This window comes from Typopeltis vanoorti, chromosome 5 (genome assembly GCF_054136105.1).
Source record: "Typopeltis vanoorti isolate ZY-2024b chromosome 5, IOZ_Tvanoo_1.0, whole genome shotgun sequence".
Classification (NCBI taxonomy): Eukaryota; Metazoa; Arthropoda; class Arachnida; order Uropygi; family Thelyphonidae; genus Typopeltis; species Typopeltis vanoorti.
In genome coordinates, this window is record NC_143553.1 from 33,002,033 (window position 1) to 33,025,786 (window position 23,754).

At 36.4% G+C, this 23,754-nt stretch overlaps 1 protein-coding gene across 1 annotated transcript in view; it reads left to right on the forward strand.

Moving 5' to 3' along the window:
* The first annotated feature begins 301 nt into the window (after nucleotides 1-301).
* The window catches only part of LOC150106298 (4-hydroxyphenylpyruvate dioxygenase-like protein), a 135,777-nt gene continuing 112,324 nt past the window's right edge, over nucleotides 302-23,754 (forward strand). The window contains exon 1 of the mRNA XM_090392330.1: nucleotides 302-916. Within this exon, the coding sequence (XP_090248456.1) occupies nucleotides 324-916 (593 nt within the window). The 5' untranslated portion in view covers nucleotides 302-323. The remainder of the gene's footprint in view (nucleotides 917-23,754) is intronic.

Consider the following 23,754-nt stretch of genomic DNA (forward strand, 5'->3'; position numbering starts at 1 on the left):
GTAGCATTGAGACGATAGCCGTACTCAACTGTTATATGATATCTATTGTTAGTACAGCTATCGTGTTAAAAATACTACATAAATTTTTGATTAACTTTATGCTTTTGAGTCCCATAGGAGCTAGATAAATGAGATTTTATTGTACTAGAATAAAAAATTTTTTAAAAAATAATTTTGCTTATTTTTTTATACATTTGATTATTTTTGTAAAAATAAGTTTGTTTTCTCACTACTTTTATTTCATTTTCTAGGTTGTTTTGGCAATTATTGCATAACTGATATCAAAGGAAACTACTATGTATCCAGTACTTCATCATATTGAGATGTGTGTTGCAAATAGGAATAAAATATTAGCAATACTTGAAAATTTTGGTTTTTGTTTATATGCTCATCGTGAAACTAGTACCTGTAATCAGTGGGTCATGAAAATTGGCTTAGTAGTGTTTATTGTTACTGAGCGCAGAGTGAACACTCATTCTTCTAAAACTTCAAGAAATGAAGAATGGACAACATTATGCTGTGAAGGAAACCTCCACAAGGTTGACTCTGTTTTTAATGTTGCATTGCAAGTTAAAAATGTTGAGGCAGCAACTCAAAGGATTTCTAAGTATGGTGGTGCAATTATTAGAGTTCCCACTCAAGCAAAAGATGAGGATGGTTATGTAACATATTCCATTCTACAATCAAAATGCCCAAATGTAATACATACCTTAATCAACAAAGATAACTACCAAGGTTGGTTTTTACCTGGCTTTGAACCAGTAATTTCTTCTGGTGATCTGTGGCAGTCAGTTCACTGCAGTAGCATTATTACCCATATTGACCATGTTACTTTGGTATGTCATGCTGGACAGTCTCAGCATGTCATTCAATGGTATGAAAAGGCATTTGGAATGCAACGTGTAATGCTAAGTAGGTAAGTATCTTCTAAAAGATATTTGCATATATATATATATATCAATACAATTGTTATTCATTTGCATACTTTCTCTTATTTAGTTATGTTTGCAAAAACATCTTTAGGTGGTAGATTTTTATTGTCTAATGTGAGACTAGTATCCTTCTTATTTGGATACCTGATGGTATTCTAAGAACTAAGTATGTGGCACTTACTGGCACCAGAATTATAAGTAGCACTGATGATGTTAATTTCCTTCAGGAAGATTTGAATAGACTTTTGACTTCGACAAAGGAGTGAGGTTGTATTTTAATATTAATAAGTGCAGGTGTTGCATTTTGGAGTGCAGAAATATAAGGCTGTGTACTATGTTGATAGTGCTATACTGCAGGAATGGATGAGATTCAAGATTTAGGTGTGATGGTTGACAGTAAACTGAAGTTGAGAGGTCATGTTGCTAGTGTTGCAAAGGCTGCATGTTGTAGTGCTATGATAAGAAGTACTCTAACATGCAGGAATAAGGAAGTGGTTGTGCCACTATATAAAGCAATGGTCAGACCACACTTGGACTGTTCTGCTCAAACCTGGTCACCTGTTTTTCAGTGTGGTGTAGAAACATTGGAGAGGGTCCAGAGACGAGTGACTAAGACAATATCAGGACTTTGGAATGTTGACTATGGAGAGGTTGAAGTAATGTGGATTGCAGAGTTTTGTGGATAATAGGAAAAGAAGTGATATGATAGACATTTAAGTTAGTGCGAGAATTTTATTGATTACTCCAGATGAGATTATAAAATGAGTAGAAGGTGAGAAGGGAAAATCCAGAAGTCATCCCTAGAAGTTATGTAAGAGTATGGTGAAGAGGGGGGGGGTGAGGAGTAGATTTTTTGCATGGAGAATTGTCAGTAAATAGAAACACATTACCGGAATATGTTGTTAATGCAAGGAGCATTAAGGATTTTAAGATTCAGTTTGTTAAACATGTTGTCAGCTGAATGAACCTCGCACGATGAATCTGCTGACTCCCTGGAGGGTACAATAATTAGCATATTCATTCTTTAGAGTAGAGTTTCTGGATTATTTAAGTTTTATTCCATCCACTATACTAATATACTCTCAGTTTACAACCTTTTCTTGTTTGGAATATCATAAAATATTATTACTTGGTTACTTCAAGTATTTGGTGGTGCTATTACGAAAAGTCATTTCGCAAACTTAACTGCACTTTGCTCCAGAATTCACCCCTGCTCTCCTCACCAATTAAATTATTTCATGTATTCATTGCCTTTGTTCTCAGACTGGTTTATACTTTCTGGGAAGAAAAACTGTTTCAAAAGTTGAAACAATGCAATTGGCTGACTCGTTTTCATTTGAAAAGCATTCGTTAATGTGTCTCCCATCATAACTGAGAAAATGAGATTCCAATCAAACAGCATGAATTTGCCCATCTGACAGTACTGCAGAGATGTTATGGAATTTTTCTTTTGATTGAAGAAATTGAACAACTTTCAAGTAAGTTAAATATTACTTATCTAGAATGAGTGCCATGTTTTTTTTTTTGGGGGGGGGGGTGCAGCTACATATGACTATAGTCATGATTATACATGACTATGGTCATATGTAGCTATATACATGGCTATATATGACTATAGTCATATTCATGGCCAGAGCCGGTGCTAGGGTCTTTGCTGCCCACATGCAATGTCTATCTTAGCGTCCCTGTAACGATCCTGGCATGTGTGGTTCTTTTACGATAATAAAAATTTTAATTATTTGAAATTTCTTAAATAAATTTTGACAGAACAGCCACATGTTGGTTCACTAAATATAACGAACCGGGGGTGTTGACTAGGCTGGATAATCTTTAAAAACCTGTATATTTAAAAAATTCTCAAAAGTTAAAGCAAATTTTGATAAAGCCACTTCACTTTAATCGTTGAACATATAATGATACAGGGATTTTATTCGTCTCACCAAACTGAATCGCTAACAAAATTAAAATGAATTTTAATTAAAGTTAAAATTTATTTGAACTAAAGTTTAAAAAATTCTTGCATTTTACAAGTTACTAAATTCTTAGTAACTTGTAAAAAATTTTTAATAATTTTTATAAGTGGAACTATCTTTTAGGAAAATAAAAGAAACTCAAGATAGATGAGAAAATAAGAAAAGAATTCAGAAATAATTAGAACATTTAATATAAGTATTCAAAAAATAACATCTTTACAGAATAATAGAAAATAAATTAAATTACATAAATATACTTGAAATTTTTTTTAATTAAAATTTTAGGGTTTGTGATTTCATATTCATAAAATTAGAAATAATGGTCTTAACGTCTAATTCTGCACATATATCATTTTCAATAACTATTAACTCCAAACTAACAAGCCTTTTTTTGTGACATACTTGTTCTTAAGTAGGTTTTAATCAATTTCAACTTGGAAAAGCAACGTTCACCGCTTGCTACACTAACAGGTAAGGTTAATAGTATTTTTAAAGCAATGGAAAAGTTAGGGAAAGATAAATTATTGGATACAATAAAATTAAGAATATCGAAAGGGTTTTGAATATTTAAATTATCCGGAAAAATATCCCGGAAAGCACATAACTCGTCATATAGTTCTATTGCATTTACATCTTTATTGTCACCATCCTTCAAGAGAATCTGTAAATCATCACAATTTTTTCGTAAATCTTCGTTGTTAATTTGTAGTTATCTATACAAGAAATTGAAATTATCATAATATGTTTTTAGTTGTTCAAAACGTTCTATTAACGAACACATTGCAAAGTCTAGAAGTGTATAAAACACATTCTCTAAATTTATCTTCTGGCGATTTTGGCATTTCGTCATGATACTTGTAGTCAAATTGTTGTCTTCTTTCATTGTCGGACTTCCGTACCAGTTTTAAATTCTTGTTCTCTGTCCACCTCTTCACTCAGTTCTTTTGCCGTTTTAGTACTTCTTTAAAATTTGTATCTGATTGATACTCTTGTAAGAATATTTTTAAGTTTTCGATAAATTCTAAAGCAAGCGTAATGTTCATATTTTTGTCTTGAAGCATTTTACTCACAGGGTTTATTCTGTTAAGTAAATCATGCCCAGTTATAAGAGAGCAAATAAATTTGTAGTCTTTTATTTTAACACATAATGTTTGTGCTTCATGCTGAGTTTCTTTATTAAAATTTTCATTATTAAAAATTTCAAAAAGTGCATCGTAAATTTCTCCTAACTGATATCGTAGAGGGCGGATTGCATTAATTTTACTTTCCCATCGCGTTTTTGATGGCTGTTTCAACGTTAAAATTTTTACAAACTTTAAAAGGATTGCCCAATGTTTGTAAGAGAATTAAAAGAAATTGTATATTTCTTGAATATTTGCAAAGAAACTAATTTTATCTGCATATACTTTGGCTGTATCGTTAATGATTAAATTTCGAGTATGAGCAGCACATGGCACGTAAAAAGCTCGAGGATTTTTGTTCAAAAGGAAATTTTGGAGCCCATATTTTTTTCCCTTTCATATTTGCTGCATTGTCATACCCTTGACCTCGCATGTCTTCAGTGGGGATGTTTCATTTTTTCAGTTGTTCCATTATTGTTGCACATAAACCACATCCTGTGGAATCTGATATATCTGCAAAACCTAAAAAGTTTTCACTGATCTTGACAATTCCATTGTCACAGGAAACAAAGCGAATAATAATGGTCATTTGTTCTGTTTTACTTGCATCAGGTGTGCAGTCTAAAATTATGGAATAATATTTAGATTTTTGAATTGATAATAAAATTGTATCCCTGATTGCGTTTCTTAAAGTTTCCAATATTTCATTTTGTGTGTCTTTACTCAAATAGTGTACTCTATTATTTTCCGTAATGGGATCAAACTTCACAAACTTCGACTAATTTTAAAAAATTGCCGTTATTCCTTTCATATAATTTATCAGATGATCTGCGAAAAGCTAAATTGGCTACCAAGGAATTTTATAATTTCAATCAAGCATTCTAAAACACTCGTCTAATGTTTCTTTTCCATTTCATACATGCTCTGAGTCTGGCAATCAGTAGTAGTTTTGTTTTTTAAATTTTTATCAAGATCCTTCCATTTTAAGAAATTTTTCATGTGAGTTAAACTAGTTTCATGTCTATGCAAAGTTGTACTTACATTTCTCCAATCGTTTTAACCTTCTACAAAACTACTTGATTCAGTAGGTGCAAAAAGTTTGCAACAAAAGCAAAAAACAGAATTTAAAGTTTCGGAATAAATGAGCCATGTTCTTGGCACGAGCTCCCTGTTTGCCATTTTTCTATTATAATACATGTTGCCAAATTTACGACCATATGTATCTCTGGGATATATTATATTTTTCTTTTGAACAGGCCCCATTTCAATTAAAACAACTCGTAACTTTTCATCAATATTTCACCATTCACCTGGATCTTCTAAATTTACAGAGACTAACAATGTGTTAGTTTCGTGATCAACTACAACTAAATCTTCTCCTAACTGTTTTTCCACTTAAATCATGCATCTTGTTATCTTGTTGATAGTCGCAATAGTACTTTGATGCAAATTGGATGATGTGCACGGTTCTTGAACTCTGAATTCTGATGTATCGAGTTGGTTACAATCTGCATCAGAATATTTTGATATTTTAACAAATTTATTAAGAGCCCCAGTTTGTTTCTTAACATTTGCTTCTTTCGCAGCATGACGCTTACGATTTTGTGCACCAGATAACTTTTTTTTTTTAATTTTTGATTCCATTTCTATTTTATACCCACAAGAAACTATCACACGACACAGAAACGAAATAATAGTCCGCACTGCGCTACGGTCAGTAGCCTACTGAGATGCGTACCATATGACTGGTTAACTAGCAACAAATGTTTTGTACGAAAATTCGTTTCTGCACATAAAAACCGTTCACCATTTCACTTTAGATAGACTTCAGTAGACAGAACATTCTCTACGCAAGCATTTAGCCTGCTCTCACTGCAAAATTGTAAACAGCTGGCTGATCAAAAAGGCAGCAATATACAATTTTTCTTAATTTTTATTCGGTGTATCTGCCCTTATTTATTTTAATATTGATCATTCTAAGAATTTTTTGTTTTTATGATAAAAATTTTTTCTTAAAAATGAACTTATGAACGGTGCCCCGGCGGCAGCATCCCCCTTTGTAGCGGTGCCTGCTTCTGCCGCCCCTGTACATGGCTATTACAATTTGCAGATTAATATACGCTTGAAATGTATATTCATATACACATTATACAAATTGTAATTATTGCAATCTTATACTTTAATTCTTGACATATATCATCCCTTGATTAGCTAAGACTTGAAGTTTTGCAGCTGTATACCTCTTTAATTATCAGTATCAACATCAGTCCTCCATGGATTCATACGATATGACAAAAATTTCTCATGAACTATCATAGTGTCAGTTATACTGACACTATGATAGTTCATGAGAAATTTTGGGCTCAGCTACCATTTCTACACTCTCTATGCTCTCTAGTAATATCACTCTCCAAGCATAAAATCTCCATACACCTTTCTGACAACTTTCCTTATGCATGTTGTATGAGGATAGAGGAATTTTTCATAGTTATTCTAGAGTCCTGATGTTGTTTTTGTTACTCCTCTTTGTCACTCTCCAGAATCTCCCCATCACAAAAATCAGGCATCCAAACCTTTATATAGTAGAACAATAACTCTCTTATTTTGACTTATCAGTGTCTTCCTCCTCATCACATCACTTTGTTGTACTGTTATCACAATTCCAAAATGATGTCCATTAAATTTCAGCTACTTGTTCACCATTATCAATAAATTCACATCTCTTCATCTTAGTTCATTACATTTCCACTAACAGAATTTTCTGTCCATCCAGATTATAAATTGCATTTGGCAATGTTAAATTGGTAATTTCACTTATCTGTACACTCTGTCAGGATTCGTCCTGATAGATTGATAGTATGTACCAATACGCAGTGTCATCTGCGTATTGATATATTTTACTTCGTGTGGTCAAGTTGTGAATGTCGTTAATGTATATGTTGAACAGGGTAGGTGATAATATAGCACCTTGTGGGACACTGTGTTTTTTTTGTATACCCTGGCTGTAATATATGCCTATTTTTGTTACTTGTGTTCTGTTTGAGAGAGGGTTCCTGAACCAGGTATGCAGTGTTCTTATTCTGATTGAATGTAGTTTGGTCAGCATTATATCATGTTATAGTGTATCAGAAGCTTTAGTTAAGTCAGTAAGTATAATGACAGCAAACTTGTTTTTATCGAGAGCTATGTTAATGGTGTCAGCAATATCTTCTAATAAGGTGATGGTGCATTTTGTTTTCTGGAAGCCATATTGGTTTTGTGATATAATGTTGTACTTTTGTAAATAGTTCTGTAGTCTAGTGTGTGTGTTATTTTTTTCAAGAATTTTAGATATGACTGGTAGGTTAGCTATTGGCCTGTAGTTCTGTGTATCGTTTCTTTTGCCATGTTTGTAAATTGGCATAATTATCACAGTTTTTAGTTTTGGAATAATACCAGTGTCGAATATTATGTTCATGAGTCTCAGAAGTATAGGATTTATTTGTTCCAAGTGTGTTAAAAGGTCTGCGAGTTTTACTTTGTCTACGAGGGTTTTTTGAAAAGTTTGGTAAATTTCCATTGGACAGCGATACAATTCGTTCATTCATACCAGTGTTGGCATGTATCATCTTTTTCATGATCCCTGGCAAAATTTTAGCCACGTGCGGCACGTAGTTCTCGTTTGGCAAACATTTAAAATTACCGTGTTTGTTTGCATTTTTCATAAAAATGGAGAACAATGAGTTTCGTGCAGTGATATAACACCTGTATTTGAAGAAGTGAATGGCCACGCAGATCAAAGCTTAGTAAGATGCAGTTCATGGAGACTCTGCACCAAAATTAAAGACCATTTATTTTTGGATAAATGAGCTTAAAAGTGGTTGTAAGTCTATCGAAGATGAAGCACGCTCAGGACACCTGACTGAGGTCGCTCTGAAGGAAATGATCGACAAAATCCATAGTATCGTTATGGAACACCACTGAGTGAAAGTGTGTTAGATTGCTGTGATTGTAGGCATCTCAACTGAACGAGTGTATAATATCCTGCATGAAAAATTTCTCATGAAAAGCTGTGTGCATGATTGTTGACTGTCAAACAAAAACGCATGCGAAAAGACATTTCAACAGTGTTTGGCAGTGTTTATTCTCAATTCGCAGGAATTTTTGCATCGATTCGTGACTGTAGACAAAATTTGGATCCACCACTAAACACCTGAGTCCAGGTAGCAGTCAAAACAGTGGAAAATTCCTGGTTTTACCATTTTGTCATCTGGGAAGGTGATGAATTCCCTAGGATTCCCAAGGAATTATCATGATAGACTATTTGGAAAAGGTAAGACAATAACAGGCATCTATTATGCGTCATTGTTGGACCATTTAAAAGAAGAACTGAAGAAAAAATGGCCAAGATAGGTGCACAAAAACAAGTGCTCTTTCATCAAGACAGCATACCGTCCTACACATTGGCCATTGGAATGGCAAAATTGCACGAATTGAGGTTCGAATTGGTTCCACATCCAACATATTCTACGGACTTGGCCCTGTGTGGCTTCTTCTTGTACCCAAACTTAACAATTTGGCTCAGTGGGAAAAAAGTTTCTTTGAACGAGGATGTCATGAAGGCTGTCAGTGACTTTTTTTAGATGGGATGAAAAAATTGGAAACTCGCTGGTCCAAATGTGTAGACCTCGATGGAGACTATGTTGAGAAATAAAGGTGATTTTTTTCCAAAAAAATGTGTTTAACTTATTTTTTTACCAAACATTTCAAACAACCCTGGAGTAGTCTTTGTTTTTAGCTATAATAATAGTAATAATAATATTTCCTTTCTTTATGTACACCCACAGGGGGTTGTAAATCTATAGTACATTTAATAATATGAATGAGATAAGGTTTTTCCTTCTTTTTTTATTTTGAAAAAGTGTTTTGGTAGGTTGCTTCATGACAAACCAATATTTAAACTGCAAAAATGGCAGAGATTTAACTGACTTTTTGCTATCTGACATATCAAAGAGTTGTGTATAGAGGAGCAGTATCAAGGATGAGAAAGATTAAAAGTGGAATTCCACTACTCATACTGGGAACATAGTATTTAAACCCTGTGTTAATGATGTTATAAGTGGATTGCAGGGAGAGATATTCAGTTGTTTTAAGGTAAATATATAATCTGGGTAAAATAATTAGGAAGGGTTCTGGCTCATTAGAAAGTTCTTTGAAAATAGATTGCATAGGTGGTCAAGTGATATGAGATGTATATTTTGTTGGGAATAATATGGAGGAAGTGGAAGAGACAAGTGATCTTAGTGTGATGGAAGACTGGAAGTTAAAGTTTAGGGGTCTCACTACTTTTTGCAATGTGTCCCCTAAACTTTAACTGGAAGTTAAAGTTTCAGGGGACACATTGCAAAATCTGCTTTAACTAAGCAGACTGTGTGGCGAGATCAACAGAAAATAAGTTATATGATGGTTTCATTGTATGCAGGCCTTTTGAAGTACATAGAGATATCTGGTACATACATGGACCAAAGTACATAGAGATATCTGGTTACCCAGATTTTGAGTGGATAAAGGCACTGTACAAAAAAGGATATAAAATACTTCGTCTTCCTCTGGATTTTTTTTCCTTGCCATCAAAACCTGTTTTGCCAATAATAATCTGTTTAAGTAACTGTACTACCTGAGATTAGCTCTGCTCACACATTCCCGAATACTAACAATGCCATGTCCCTTCTCAATATCTTTATTAAGAATATCTTAATATCTTTATTAATATCTTTATTTAGTAATATGATTCTGCCATTGATGACATCTGTTCACTTCCCTAATTTTTCTCAGAACTCTCATATCTGTGGTCTCCAATCTATGATCAACTGTTTTACATCTAACCCAGCTCTCATATCCATAAGTTAAAACTTTAAGCATTGCCTTGTATACACTAGTTTAGTGTTCTTGCTAATTTCTCTCTTATTCCATGTTAATTTATTTAGTTGATTCACCATCACATCAGCTTTGGTAATTCTGTTATCTATTTCTATATTTCAATCCACTTCACTAAAAATTATGCTTAATACTTGAAATGTTTTGCCAGTTCCATAGATTTTCCATTCAGAACTGTTGCAATTTTGATTTTTCATGCCATATTTCTTTCAGTAGTTATTCAATTTAGTTAGTGAAACCTGAAAACCTGTACTAGAGATATTTAACAGTGTAACATCACTTGCATAGCTGAGATTAACATCTTCAATTCTGATATTAGGTTTAATGACACTTTCATTCATAAGGCTGCTTAGAAGGATAAAAGAGAATAGCATGACAGGAAGGGTAGTCAGCGTGTTGCCTAGGTATGACTGTGGTGAGATGAGGCGGAGAGCAAGGATTATGAATGATATGCTGGCTGAAATGTGTGAGGAAATGGGAGTACAGTTTGTTAATGTGTGGAATGAATTTGAAGGAAGAAGTGAACTGTATGGAAGCGATGGACTGCATTTGAGTCGTTATGGTGTGAGTCGCTTAGAGAGACTGCTGCTGGAAGGTACAGAAGTGAGTAGAGTTAGAGAGAATGAATCAGATCAAGCGGGAAGTGATGTGGAGGAGCAGGAGAGTAAGACAGTAGAGATTGAAGAAGTGGTTATGAATGAGAAAGTGAGTGGTATGAGTATAGAAAATGAGAGAATGGGTGTGCAAGAGGAGCAGGGAAATGGGGAAACTCAGGGTGGACAGGGGTATACAGCGTGAAAAAGGTGGATGCTCCGGAAGGAGGTGAGAGCATGTGTAGACAGGAAAGAAATGGGATAACCTCGGATCAAGAGGAAACAGCTAGAATCGAAAAGGGTTTTAAAATGAATAAGCAGAAAGGGAAATGGCCCCAGTCAAGCATGGAGAGATCACATCGAGTGAGTGGTATCAGTGGAACTAGTTGTAGATCCAGAAATGAGCTGTTGTGTTTGTATACAAATGCTAGAAGTATAAGAAACAAGGCAGATGAAATGGTTGCATTAATTGCATCTGTTCACCCAAAGATTGTTGGAATAAGTGAGACATGGTTGGAAGAGGACGACATCCTGACAGGAATAGAGATGGAAGGGTATGATGTGTTTCATGAGGATAGAAGGGGTAAAAAGGGAGGGGAGTACTATTGTGATAGAGAAAGAGTTAAATCCATACAAAGTAGAGATGCAAGAGGGAAATAGTGCCAGTGGTTTTGAGGCAGTATGGTGTGAGATAGAGGTGAATGGACTCAAATACTTGGTTGGATGTTGTTATAGACCAGGTAATGTGGATGGTGGCAATAATGAAATGTATAATCAAATTAGTCAAGCAAATAAAAAAAGGGTGATCATTATGGATGATTTTAATTATGGCAATATAGACTGGAATTGATGAGATTTTGAGTTTTTGAGGGATAACTACCTCAGACAGTATGTAACAGAAGGCACGCGAGGATTGAGGATCTTGGATTTGGTCATCTGATCAGAGGATGTAATTATAAATGAGGTGTCAAATCATCCACCAGTTGGTGAGAGTGACCATGAGGTGATTACCTGGGTGGTTGCCAGCAGTGTGAGGACCTCTGTGAGAAAAGAGTATATGTGGAACTACAACGGTGGGGGGGGGGTGATTATGAAGAGATCAGGAGACAGCTTGCAGGTGTAGCATGAAATGAGGATTTAGCTGGAAAAGAGATCAATGTAGCTTGGTGGATTTTCAAAAACTGTCTAGTAGATGCAATGTCTAAGTGTATTCCAAGGGTGAGAAGGTTAAATAAGGTAGGTGTGAGATGGATGAATAAAGAGATTAAGCATGCGATACAGTGAAAGAGGGCATTGTGGAAGCAGCATAAGAGAAGTGGAAATGGCCAATTCCATGAGGTCTACAAAGACCAAGCAAGGAGGGTGACTTGGTTGGTGAGGGTAACTAAACAGAGGTATGAACAGCAGTTAGCTAATGAAGCCAAAAAGAATCCTAAGGAGTTCTTTCGATATGTAGCCAGCAAAAGAAAGAATGATTATGCAAGAATTACATTGATAGGAGAAAATGGTATAAAGACAGCTGTTGCAGAATATGTGGTGGAGATACTTAATGAGCAATTCATAAAGGTCTTGCAATCTTGTGAATGTGACTTCATGGAGAGATTGAGAGAGCAGTAGATGATGGGGAGGAGAGACTGACTGTAAGTGAGCAAGAGGTGTATGGGGAGTTGAGTAAACTAGATGTTAATAAGGCTGTGGGACTTGATAGTATATCGCCATATTCTGAAGGAATGTGCAAGGGAGTTGACACCTGTCATATTTTTTAATACGAGTCTTGCACTCGGTCAAGTCCCTAAGGAGTGGAAGGAGGGCAAGATTGTGCCACTTCATAAAGGAGGTGATCGAACTCAAGCATCAAACTATAGGCCTATCTGTGTGTCAGGTGTTGTGGTTAAGTTGTTGGAGAAGCTTGTGAGAACTAGGATCCAGGGTTGGATTGACAACAATGGTATTATCTTTGATGGACAGCATGGATTTGCTAAAGGGAGGTCAACTTTTAGTAATCTACTTACTTATTACAATAAAGTGACTGCTTCCTTGGACAGAGGAGAATGATACACAGTAATATACTTGGATTTCGCAAAGGCTTTTGATAGAGTACCTTATTATAAATTGATAGTCAATCCAGAGCAGATGGGGTTGGATATTAGAATAGTGCATTGGATTGGAGACTGGCTATCTGATAGGTATTAACAAGTTGTGTATGGAGGAGTGATATCCAGGAAAAGGAAAGTCGCTAGTGGGGTGCCTCAGGGGTCTGTTTTGGGGGCCATTACTGTTTAACTTGTATATTAACAATATAGGTGAAGATTTGGATAGAGATCTTCAGTTGTTTGCAGATGATGATGCAAAGTTGGGATGAACCATGAAGAGTAGTGAAGATGTTGTGGCCTACAAGAAGACTTGAATAAATTGAGTGATTGGGCACAGAAATGGAGATGTAAGTTCAGTGTTGCAAAATGTAAGGTTTTAAAATTTGGAAAACAAAGATGAGATGCAGAATTTATGCTTGGAGGATATATTCTTGGAGGTGGAAGAAATAAGAGATCTGGGGGTGATTGTGGTTAAGGATCTGAAAATTAGGGGACACATAGCCAAAATTGTGAAGACAACACAAAGGCTTCTATGAAAATGATGCGGAGGACATTGACGTGTAAAAGTAGGGAGATTCTTGTTCCTTTGTATAAAGCTTTGAGTAGGCCACACATGTACTATTGTGCTCACATTTGGTCACCTGGTTTTCAGAAAGATGAAGAGATGTTGGAAATGGTCCAAAGGCGATTGACTAAGGTAGTTTTTGACCTCTGGAATGTCGAGTATGTGGAAAGATTGAGAAGATGCAACTTGAAGAGTCTGGTGGACAGGAGGAAGAGGGGAGATATGATAGAGACCTACAAGTTATTAAGGGGTTGTTATAGGATCAGTGCTGGAGAGGTTCTACAGAAAATAGTGGAAGATCATGGGAGAACCAGAGGTCATCCCTGGAAACTGTATAAAGAGGGTGTGAGTAGGGGAGTGAGAGGCAGGTTTTTTCATGCAGAGTTGTAAATGTTTGGAATGCCTTATCTGAGAATGTGGTATCTCAGGGAAAAATAGAAAGGTACTGGATCACTGCAGTATGTTGGGTGTGCCCTCTGTTTCCCCCCCACACCACAGACACATTCTAACATGCTATAGCATTGTAGAAAGTTGGGGGGGGAGGTAGAAAGCAGTCTTAAATATAAGCATAAACATAATCTCCCTTAAGCAAACTCATGCTGACCATCACAGAGAATGATGCTGCTGGCAACTCACTGGAACATTTCCTTGAAACAATGTGTACTATGTTTGAAATGTGAAGAGAAAAATAGAAAGGTACTGGAACTCTATAGTATGTTGGGCATACCCTCTGTTTCCCCCCCCCCCCCACACACACACACATTCTAACATTCTACAGCATTGTAGAAAGTTGTGGGGGGGAGAGGCAGAAAGCAGTCTTAAATATAAGCATAAACATAATCTCCCTTTAGCAAACTCATGCTGACCATCACAGAGAATGATGCTGCTTGTCATATAATTTGAAGCCCTATAGGATAAATATGGCAAGGCTGCTGGTAACTCACTGGAACATTTCCTTGAAACAAGGTGTGCTATGTAATCAAATCCTAGCACTTTATTAACCTCAACTTAATTCTCCATGACCTTCTTCATCATCATCATGAAGTATTTAATGATCAATGAATTGATCATTAAATACTTCAGTTATATAATCTGTACAGGTTATGATTTGGTCAGTTTTATTAGTTAGTCATCTCCGAATCATTCTTCTACTTGTCACATATCAAAAGAACCCTCTGGGAATTTTCTTGGTTAATTGCTGCTCATACTGTACTTTTACTATCCTTACTAAGCTAAGTCACCTTCCTGGGCCTTTCTTCATTGTAACTGATTATTACCATTCTTTTTCTTCACAGTACCTTCTGCTTTAGTATTGCATGCTTGACCTTCCTATTTTTCCATATTACACCTATCTTATGGAATTTCCTAATCTTTAGAATACATTCTGACATTGTAAGAACATTAATCTCCTTTCTTCCCTCAGAGCTATAGATTTCCAACTTTTCTCCTTTCCTCATTCCATATGTATCCTTTCTTCACATAATATAGCTGGCCACTTCCCAGGTGATTGCTCATGGTCACTCTCACCATCAGATTACATATTTCTTAAGGTAGTTTTGTTCCTTGAAAAACTCAAGAAATCAATTTCTTTGCCCGAGATACGATCTCTTCATTTCAGTCTATATTACTATAATTTAATTCACTCATAATAATACCATTTTCTTATTTTCTAGTACAATTGCCCATATAGTTACATGTCACCACACTACATATTCCATTTCAATAGCAACATCCAATTGAATATTTCAATGGCCATTATTTTCTCTTGTATCTGTTCATTGTATTGAAATAACTCAAAAACTGTTGGAATAAGTGAGATGAGCTTGAATGAAGATGAAATCCTGACAGAAGTGGAGATGGAGGGGATATGATAGTTTTCCATGAAGATACAAAAGGCAAAAAAAAGGGAGGTTCAGTGCCATCATTGATAGAAATGGAGTTGTGTCCATGAAAGGGGAAAGTTATGGCTTTGGTATTGAAATACTTAGTTGGATGTTGCTATTGAGCTGTGCAGAACAATGAAATGTATAAGCAAATTATCCAAGCAAATAGGAAAAGGGGTGGTCATTATGGATGATTTTAATTATAGTAATATAGATTGGAATGACAAGATAGCATCTGGAAGTAAAGAAAATAAATTTCTTAAGTCTTTGAGGACAACTACCTTAAGCAGTATGTAACACAGGACATGCAAGGATCGAGGATCTTAGATTTGACCACCTCATCTGAGGATGTCATTATAAATTAGGTGTCAAATCTCCCTCCGGTTGGTGAGTGTGACCATGAAGTGATTACTTAGGTAGTTGCCAGCCATGTGAGGACTCCTTGGAGGAAAGGATATATGTGGAACTACAAGGCTGGTGATTATGAAACAGAAGACAGCTTCAGCTATACCTTGATATGAGAAGTCATTGCTGCTTGGGTGTTATTCAGGAACTGTCTAGCAACAGTAATGTCTAAATATATTCTGAGTGTCAGAAGATTAAGGTAAGTGTGAAATGGATGAATGAAGAGATTAAGCATGCAATCTGGAGGAAGAAGGCATTATGAAGGAGGCCACATAAGATGAGTGGTAATAATCAGTTCCATGAGGAGTACAAAGAATAGACAAGTAGGGTGACTCAGTAGGTAAGGGTAGAAAAAGTGCAGTATAAGCAGTTAGCTGAAGAAGCCAAAAAAAAAAAAAAAATTAATATGAATCTTATATTGGGCCAAGTTCCAAAGGAGGGAGGGAGGGAGTAGAAGGATGGTTTCATTAGGAAGATAACAAGATTCAAGCTTCAAATTATAGGGCAGTCTGTGTGTCAAATATTGTGGTTAAGTGTTGGAAAGGTTAGTGATGGCCAAGATCCATAATTAAATTGACTATAGTGGCATTTTCTTTGATGGCCAGCATGGATTTGCCAAATGAATATCAGGTTTCAGTAATTTGCTTACTTATTACAATAAAGCAGGTGCTTTGGACAAGAAAGATGTGTGCATGGTGGTATAATTAGTTTTTAAAAAATGCTTTTGATAGATTGCCACATGATAAGGTTATAGTTACATTGGAACAGATGGGGATGGATAATAGATTAGTGTATTGGATTGGAGAATGGCTATCTGATAGGTATCAGCAAGTTGTGTATGGAGAAACAATATCCCAGAAGAGGAAAATCACTAGTGGTGTGCCTCTTGTTTCTCTGAATACGAGTGTACTTCAGTGGTTGTTTTTTGGAAGTTAGTTGCTGTCGCGATATAATATATTTTGGTACCGTCTGAATCGAACGCGTAACGGTGGAAGACAAAACGAAGCTAAGTTACTGTATTTAGTTATATTTCATTTTATTTAATTATATTTAGTACTTAAATGTTCTGATGTTTGTACTTTTTTTTTCCCTCTTATTTATTAATTGAATAATTATTAAAGATTACGCTACTCGGCAGAAAGGAATGATGGTGGATTCCGCAGCAGTCGCAAGTGGCGTAACGCCAAGTCCTCCGCTATTTAAGAACTCAATTATTAGCAATATCATAAGGGACTTTGTGGCATGCAGTACTTGCGGCATGTATGCGTCTCGGGAATTACATATGTGGCTTGTTAAAGAGAGTGGAGAGCATATGTGCGCAAAATGCAGGCAGTTGGAGGAAATAAGTACATTGGATATATCGATATCGACTTTGTTGCTCCAGGAACGGGGAATGAATGTAGGAAGACAAGTAGTGTGATAGGAGAGAATGAGAAAATAATAGTTGATAGTGTGGAAGGTGTGAATGACTGTGAAAGTTTAGGAGATGGTTTTGTTTGGGAGAGTGAATTTAGATTAAGAGTGACTGACCTGCAGAGGGAGATAGATGAGTTGAAAGAGGAGGTGGAATGTCTTGTGAATGAGAGCAGAAGTATGAAAGATAAGATTAGGAGAATGGAAGAGATAAATGCAAGGCGAATCAGAGTAGGAGAGAGAGAGAATTTAGGGAGTATGAGTGAGAGGTATGGGGGTGCTAGAAGAGGAGAGAATGGAAACAGTAGAAGAGAGGGAATGAGAGAGAGGTATGGGAATGCTAGCAGACGAGAGGATGGAAACAGTAGGAGAGACAGAATGAGAGAGAGATATGGAAGTGCTAGAAGAGGAGAGAATGGAAACGGTAGGAGAGATGGAATGAGAGAGAGGTATGGGAATGCTAGAAGACAAGAGGATGGAAACAGTAGTAGGAGAGACAGAATGAGAGAGGGATATGGAAGTGCTAGAAGTGGAGAAAATGGAAACAGTAGGAGAGAGGGAATGAGAGAGATGTATGGGAGTGCTAGAAGAGGAGAGAATGGAAACAATAGGAGCGAGGGAATGGTAAGAGGTATAATGTATGGCGACTCAATGATCCGTGGTGTTCAAGATAGGATGCGTGAGGAGTGTTTGCCAGGAGGAACAATAGAAAGGGTGGCTATGACAATTAAGAGAGGTGAAAGGGTGGATGAGATGATTGTGATGGTAGGAACGAATGACTTGAGTGGAAATGTAAGTCGGGCAGCGAGAGATATGAGATTTTTGCTTGAGACTGTACGGAAGAAGACAGAGAGAGGAAAAATAGTGTGCGTGTTGCCTAGGTATGATAATGATGAGTTGAGCAGAAGAGCCGTGATATTGAATGGCATAATAGCGAGAATGTGTGACAAGAGAGGACTGGTATATGTGGATGCTTGGAGTGCGTTTGAGGAAAGAGAGGAATTGTATGTGAGAGACCATTTACATTTGAATGAGGAAGGACGTAGGCATCTGGAGAGATTGCTGTTCTGAATGAGTCAGTGTGTCCCAGGGAGGATGATAGCAGGGGTGGCCTCTTGTGAGAATGGATACTTGGGAGAAGGAAGACAATGTCAGGTAACACTGAGCCCAGTGGAGTCTAGAAGGGATAATGCTGGGTATAGAAACAATGGCATTTATATGCTTTATACTAATGCCAGGAGTATCCGGAATAAGGGAGAGGAATTGGTGGCGCAGATAGCATCAGCCTGGCCAAAAATTATTCAATCACTGAGACGTGGTTGACAGAAGGGGATATGACAACAGGAATAGAAGTCGCTGGGTATAGCATTTTTCGTCAGGATAGGAGGAGAAAGCGTGGTAGTGGGGTATTGCTTATGATAAGTGATGACCTATGTCTTCTAAGAGTGGAGAATTTGAAAGGAAGTGAGACAAATGATTTTGAGAGCGTATGGTGTGAGGTAGAGGTAGGCAAGACAGGATATTTAGTGGGGTGTTGCTACAGACCCAGGAGCACAGAGGATGGGGACCAGGAGATGTTTAGACAGCTAAGTTTGGCAAGTGCAAGAAGAATGATTGTTATGGGAGATTTTAACTTAAGTAGTATACATTGGAGAGAGGAAGATGCATGTAGCAATAGGGGAATGGAATTTCTAGAATTCTTCAGGGACAAATGTCTTAGGCAACATGTAACAGAGAGAACAAGAGGTTCAAAAGTTTTGGATTTGGTTATAGCATCAGAAGAGTTGATAATAACTGAGTTGACTTCTCTCCTACCAGTTGGAGAGAGTGACCATATGGTGTTGACTTGGAAAATGAATAGACATGCAGGAGTATCAAAGAGACGGGAACTTATGTGGAATTATAAGGCAGGTCATTATAATAGTCTAAGACGTCAACTTCGGGAAGTTTCATGGAGGGAGGAATTGGAAGGCTGAGATATCACTAGTGCGAGGGAAATTGTGAAAGAATATTTGTTATCAGCAATGGTAAGTTGTATACCACGAGTGAAGAAGAGGACGCAATTTGGAGTAAAGTGGATGACAAACAATATTAAACAGGAATTGCATGCGAAAAAGAGGCTAATGGAAGAGATATAAGGAGACAGGCGAAGAGAAGATGCATGAAGAATATAAGACACAGGCCAGAAGAGTGACTAGTGTGGTAAGGAAAGCGAAACTGGAATATGAGAGGAGATTGGCCCTAAGATCCAAAGAAAATTATAGGGAATTTTTTTAGCTATGTGGCCAGTAGGATGAGAAATGACTGTGGAAGAATGATATTGTGTGATAAAAATGGGAATAGAGTGACTGATGCAGAGGACATAGTGGAATTGTTCAATGAACACTTTATTGGAGTATTTCATCCTAGAGGAGTCAGTTTTAATGCTAGAGGGATAGGACTGGTTCGAGGTCTGGAGGTACAGGAGGAGAGTGTGTTTCAGATACTGAGTACTCTGGATGTCAGTAAAGCTGTGGGAATGGATGGTATTTCACCACGAGTTTTAAGAGAATGTGCTAGGGAATTGACAGTGCCTTTAACGTGGCTTTTCAATGAAAGTCTGGCTTTGGCGAAGGTGCCCAGGGAATGGAAGGAAGGTAAGATAGTGCCATTACATAAGGGTGGTAACAGACTGGAAGTGTCTAATTATAGGCCAGTCTGTGTGTGTCATCAGTAGTTGTTAAGATCTTGGAGAAAGTAGTGAGGGACCATATACAGCATTGGGCAGATGAGGGTAATGTTATCTGTGAGAATCAACATGGATTTGTGAAAGGACGCTCTTGTTTTAGCAATATGCTAGCCTTTTATAATAAAGTTACAAGAACATTAGATGAGGGAAAGGCATATACTGCAATTTTCTTAGACTTGGCGAAGGCATTTGACAGGGTGCCACATGATAAGCTGATATTTAAGTTGCAGCACATGGGTCTGGATGTCAGATTGGTCAAGGATTCAGGATTGGCTGTCTGATAGGTATCAGAGAGTTGTGTATGGTGGAGCAGTTTCCAGGAGGCAGAGGGCTACAAGTGGGGTCCCACAGGGCTCAGTACTAGGACCTATATTGTTTAACCTTTATATCAATGACGTAGCCAGTGGATTGCAGGGGGATATTTAGTTGTTTGCGGAAGCTAAGCTGGGAAGGATTATTAGTAATAGTGCAGATGTGGTAGCCCTGCAAGAGGATTTAAATAAGCTAGATAGATGGGCAAATGAATGGGAGTGTCAGTTTAATGCAGCAAAATGTAAGGTCTTGAGGTTTGGGAAACATCGATGAGATGCTGCAAACTCTATGGGAGGAGTTATACTGGAGGAAGTAGGGGAGACAAGAGATCTGGGGTTGATGATTGATAGAAACCTGAAGTTTAGGGGACATATTGCAAAGGTGGTGAAGGTAACACAGAGGATTGCTGCTATTATGAGAAGGACACTGACCTGCAGAGATAGGAGGGTTATCATTCCGTTGTATAAGTCTCTGATCAGACCACACTTGGACTATTGTTCTCAGATTTGGTCCCCAGGATTTGAAGGGGATAAATTAACTGTGGAAAAGATACAAAGATGGTTTCAGGACTGTACAAGGATAGTTATGAGGATCGGCTGAGAGAATGTGGACTGCAGAGTTTGGTGGATAGAAGGAGGAGAGGTGATATGATTGAGACTTTTAAACTGTTGAGAGGTAGTTACAGTGTTGACACTGGGGAGTTCTTTCGCTTGGTTGAACAGCGGGAAGGAGTGATGACAAGAGGCCATCCCTGGAAGTTACGAAAGGAAACTGTGAGCAAGAGGGTAAGGAGTGGTTTCTTTGTGTGGAGGGTGGTTGAGCCGTGGAATGCATTGCCAGATGGAGCGGTGGGAGCGAGAACGGTCAGTGAGTTTAAAGAGTGGTATGATAGACTTTGTGTTTCTCAGGGGGGGACCTCCCCTCAATGAGTCTTGACAGACTTTATGTCTTAGGAAGGACCTCCCTTGATGAGTCTTTTGACTCCTTGGAGGCCTGATTAATAATAATAATAATAATAATAATAATATTGGAGATGGTTTGAATGGGAATATTCAGATGCAAAGCTGAGAAGAACTATTAGGAATCAGGCAGATGTGGATTTAGAAGAGGATTTGGACAGACTGAGTCAATGGGCATAGGAATGCGGTTATTAGTTCAATGTTGCAGAATGGAAGGTTTTAAAATTTGGAAAACATAGAAAATACTGGAATAGCCCAAAGAATTCATAAATATTACAGTAATCAATACGATCCTCTTTTCCTCTATATAGGAACATTTAATTGTCGAACATTTAAAGAAGAGGATGATCTTACCATTTAGTTCTTGCTTACAGCAAGAACTAAAGCATATTAAATGGGACATCATATATTTAAGTGAAGTCCACAGGCAGGATAAACATTTAATAAAACTAAAAAATGGAAACTACTTATACTGTTATGGGAAAACTAAAGGATAATACAGAGTGGGATTTCTAATTAAGAAAACAATTACACACCTTATAGAAGAAGTTAATTATATAGATGAATGAATAATAGAAATTACACTTAAAATAAACTCTTAACTTAAAATCAGGATCATCCACATATATGCTCCCACCTCATCCACACTGATGAAGAGATAGAAGCATTTTATGACTCACTGTAGCACACTCTAGATAAAAAAAGAAATAGCAATCAAAACTTTATTATATTAATGTGCAATTTTAACTCCAAAGTAGGTCATCCCATTCACTAAATAGATACAGTAGGACCATACATATATGATACAAGCAGCAACTCAGAGGAATGGCTCTTACAGAATTCTCTATCTGTAACAAGCTTTATATTATGAATACATTTTTTAAGAAAGCCCTCAAAAGAAAATGGACATGGAGAAGTTCAAACGGAGAAATAAAAAATGAAATATATTATATACTGTGTAATAATAAAGAAATAGTTCAAGATACCTCAGTACTAAATCAAGTAAAAACAGGAAGTGACCACAGACTGGTCAGAGCCAAAATTAAAATAAATCCCAAATTGGAAAGAATAAAATGGCTAAAAACAAAAAAAAATCAAGAAGTTTTGACTTAAAACCTATCGAAAACAAGAAGAAGGATTATGAAGAAAAACTCAATCAGAAACTAGACAATAAATATATTTGAAGAAGAAGACAAATAAAATAAGCAAAAACCTAACGGAAGTAATAATCTTAGCAGCCAATGAATTCAAAAGCAACAAAAAGACCATAAACTTTCAGAGAAAAACCTTACAACTACTAAAAAAGAGACAAAATATGAAACAAGAAAAAAACTTAATTTCTAAAATAGAATATGCAGAACTATGTAAAACAATAAGGAAAAAGATGAGAAATGAAACAAGATCTTATAACACAAAAAAAATAAAAGAAATCATTGAAAACAATACAAATATGAAAATACTAAGAAAACATTTATCATTTGGCAAAAGTCAATTTCAATAAAAGATAAGAAGAGAATTACAATAAGGAACCAAGAACAAATCCTAAGCAGGCTAGAAGAATTTTATGACGAACTCTATAGTGATCCTTCAATAGATAAATCAAATATAAATAACTCTTCTCCATCGCATATGGAATTCATTAGCCCATTCACTTCACATGAAATAAAACAAGATTAAAACAAATGAAAATTTGTTTTAATCTTGTTTTAGATGAAATAGAATTAACTTAATCTAAAATAGAATTAATTAAATGGGGAGGAAACGATATAATTCATCATGTCACAAACTTACTAAATCTATGCATTTTTGAAAATTATGGAGACAACTACCGTGTTTGAATAAAACTTTAGTTTAATATAACTAAAATCTACATTCGACGTTTCAACCTTTATGTCAAGGTCATCTTCTGGAGCGTACAAATATACACAGGAAACAAGTTATACTACAATCAAACTGGTTCGTTAAAGACACAGACCAACCGCTACCACAATTGTTGGCCTGACCTCTGGTGAAAAAAAAATAAAAAAATAAAATAAAATAAAAATTAAATTAAATTAAAAAATTATACATCAACGCTAGAGTCCTATTATTAGTGTTGTCTAATATATATATATATTAACATCATTCCATTAACATCATTCCAGCCAGTTGGTATGGAATGGTTTCTAATACTAGTTACGGATTGGCTAGAGTCCTGACTCATGATGGGTCTTTCATATTAGGTAGGCTGAATGTGTGCCATCCAGATCCTTGGAATTTTCATGCCATCTTTGTTATTGATATTTGGGTGGTTTATCAGAATTTCGCAGGATTCCTTAAATTTCCTTTCGTACCAGGTTTTTGTGCGGTGTAAGGAGCAGGTGCTTTTCCAGTTGATTTGGTGTAAGGTGTTGAGTGCGTGGTCTGAGAGGCCTGCTTCACCATAATGGTTATATTTAATGTGTCTAATGTGTTCTTTCTTCCGTATAGGGATTGTTTCACTGTTCTGTTTCACCAATTTACGGTAAGTTACAGGTGCAGCGGATGCAATAGACTTCAGGATGTGCTAATGGGAGGAGAGGATCCTTAGAGGAGCTGAATATGGTTTTAAGTTTAGTGGGTGGTTTGAAGGTGGCATTGAGGTTATAATGTTGTAGGATTCTGTTGATTTTTTCTGATAACCCTTTAATGTATGGGATGGCTATGGTTTTACTGTAATCTAGATTTGTTTTTGTTGTAGTTTTATAGAGTATTTTATTCACAGTATTTTTGTTATAGCCATTATTTATGAATGTTCATTAATGATTTTTAGTTCTTGTTTCAGGGCTTGCTGGTTAGAGCAAATAGTTGTGGCTCTGTTTTTAAGGGTGTTAATGACTCCA